Source organism: Ammodytes marinus (assembly GCF_949987685.1).
Source record: "Ammodytes marinus genome assembly, chromosome: 8".
NCBI classification, from domain to species: Eukaryota; Metazoa; Chordata; class Actinopteri; order Uranoscopiformes; family Ammodytidae; genus Ammodytes; species Ammodytes marinus.
The window spans coordinates 1,207,629-1,210,128 of record NC_137212.1 but is presented as its reverse complement, the minus strand read 5'-3'; the positions used below and the strand labels follow the sequence as shown (position 1 = coordinate 1,210,128).

At 47.4% G+C, this 2,500-nt stretch overlaps 1 protein-coding gene across 1 annotated transcript in view; it reads left to right on the top strand.

Moving 5' to 3' along the window:
* The window catches only part of LOC307253879 (inaD-like protein), a 74,110-nt gene that overhangs the window by 45,584 nt on the left and 26,026 nt on the right, over positions 1–2,500 (top strand). Inside the window, exons 20-21 of the mRNA XM_080032097.1 lie at positions 544–624; positions 1,213–1,377. Of these exons, the coding sequence (XP_079888223.1) occupies positions 544–624; positions 1,213–1,377 (246 nt within the window). The remainder of the gene's footprint in view (positions 1–543; positions 625–1,212; positions 1,378–2,500) is intronic.

Genomic DNA, 2,500 nt, shown 5'->3' with positions numbered 1-2,500 from the left:
AGACATTTAGGATCGGAGACAGACAGACAGACAGACAGACAGACAGACAGACAGACAGACAGACAGACAGACAGACAGACAGACAGAGACAACCCAGTGTGGAGGAGGTGAGGACTTCAGTGTTTGTTTTCGAAATCCAATCACTCACACACACACACACACACATAAACACACACACATAAACACACACACACACACACACACACACACACACACACACACACACACACACACACACATAAACACACACAGAATACTGACCTGGGATATACACAAGAAACTGACCCAGGATCTGTCTGCTGTGAAGAGGACTGAGACTCTAACCACTAAACCACAAGTGCACCATTCTTTTTTTTGAAGTGTTAATTTTTTTTATTGGTGTGTGTGTGTGTGTGTGTGTGTGTGTGTGTGTGTGTGTGTGTGTGTGTGTGTGTGTGTGTGTGTGTGTGTGTGTGTGTGTGTGTGTGTGTGTGTGTGTGTGTGTGTGTGTGTGTGTGTGTGTGTGTGTGTGTGTGTGTGTGTGTGTGTGTGTGTGTGTGTCAGATTGAGTTGAAGTTGTCTTCGATGCTGTGCAGACAGACTGAAGTGAGAGAGAGCTTCACTGAACAACAGGAGGAGAGAGAGGTAAGAGACACACACACACACACACACACGCACACAGACACACACAGACAGACAGACACACAGACAGACACACAGACAGACAGACACACAGACAGACACGCAGACAGACAGACAGACAGACAGACAGACAGACAGACAGACACGCACACAGACAGACAGACACACACACACACACACACACACACGCGCACACAAACACACACACATACACACACACACACACACACACAAACACACACACTCTCACTCTCACACTTACACACGTGTTTGTTAAATCTTTAACCCCCCCTCAGATATACACGCTTTTTGAAAATGAGCAAAATCGGTTGAACAAGATTCTCTCTCTCCCCTCTCTCCCTCTCTCTCTCTCCCCCTCCCTCTCTCTCTCTCTCCACCTCCCCCTCTCTCTCTCTCTCTCTCTCTCTTTCCCTCTCTCTCTCTCCACCTCCCCCTCTCTTTCTCTCTGTCTCTCTCTCTCTATCTCTCTGTCTTTCTCTCTGTCTTTCTCTCTCTCTCTCTCTCTCTCTGTCTCTCTCCCTCCCCCTCCCTCTCTCTCTCTCTCTCTCTGTCTCTCTCTGTCTCTCTCAGGATTCACCTATTCACAGACAGGCAGTGACACGTGCCGTGAACCAGGAAGTGGACTCTTCTTCTGGGGAGGAGGATGAACTGGCTCTGTGGTCTGCAGACATTCAGACAGTAGAACTAGAGAAACGCACTGACAGGGGACTGGGCTTCAGCATACTGGACTATCAGGTAACTTTTTATTTTTATTTTTTTAACCTTTATTTCTACAGGTAAATTAGCCTGGAAATCCAGACCCTGATATCTTGAACGATAGAGGGTCTGGCCACGATCAATAGTAATTTCCAACTCAAGGGGCGGCTCCTACTCGTGCATTTCAAATGCCACTGCACGCAGTTGGATAGCACTACAACCAATCAGAGCGATGCACAAGGTGACGTTCGTTTAGCGAACAGCTGTTAAACTGTTAAATTAAACGTTTGCCGTTGTCGGTCGGCAAAATAGAACATTCCACTTACTTGCTAATGAAAGATTTGAGTGCCGTCTTCCACATCGTTAAGGGTCGAGGCCAAAGCAGTCTCAAACTCACACAACATATCCGCAGTTATCTTTGATGTGCTGTGTCTGAAATCGCGCACTTCTGTACTTACACTTACTTTTTTGAGTGCACTTTGCGCAAAACCGGAGAGTGTGCCAAAATGCAGTGCACTGTAAGTTCCTCGGCCGTGCACTCAAAACGGTCTAAAACTTGAGTGTGGAGCGATGGACACTTTCCACACTCAACGGCCGCCATCTTGCCTATGTAACGGAGAGGACGGGACATTAAAATCAAAATAGAGGAGCTTGAAGCAACTGTGGAGACGGACGCGCTCTACAAAAGTTAAATTACACATTGTTTTGTTTTTCCGCGACTAATGTGCCTGTTTTGGCTATCGGTAACGCAAGCAGAAAAAAATACCACTGAAGAAGAACCGTCAAAATGCAAAGTCATTTCCGGTAGGTGCGCGACGGCAGTTTGGACAGTGCACTGTAATAATGAGAGCACTGCGTCTATAAGTAAGTGTACTGTAGGGATAATAAAGTGCACTCAATGTAAGTGCACTTACCTAAGTGTGCGATTTCAGACACAGCAACGGCTTCGACGTCGCATGCACGTCACTGTCGTCATCCGGTTACGTCCTCCCCAGAGCACCATACAAGGGGCTCTGGCGCGCCCGCCAGATTTCTGGTTTTCTTGATAAAGCTTCAACGGAGCGTGTCCAGACCAACACGCGCAGCAAATTTAATTTGCCAGCGCCTAGTGGCAGGTCTGGGAATGCCAAGCTACAGGTAAATCCCATTGAGACCGAAGACT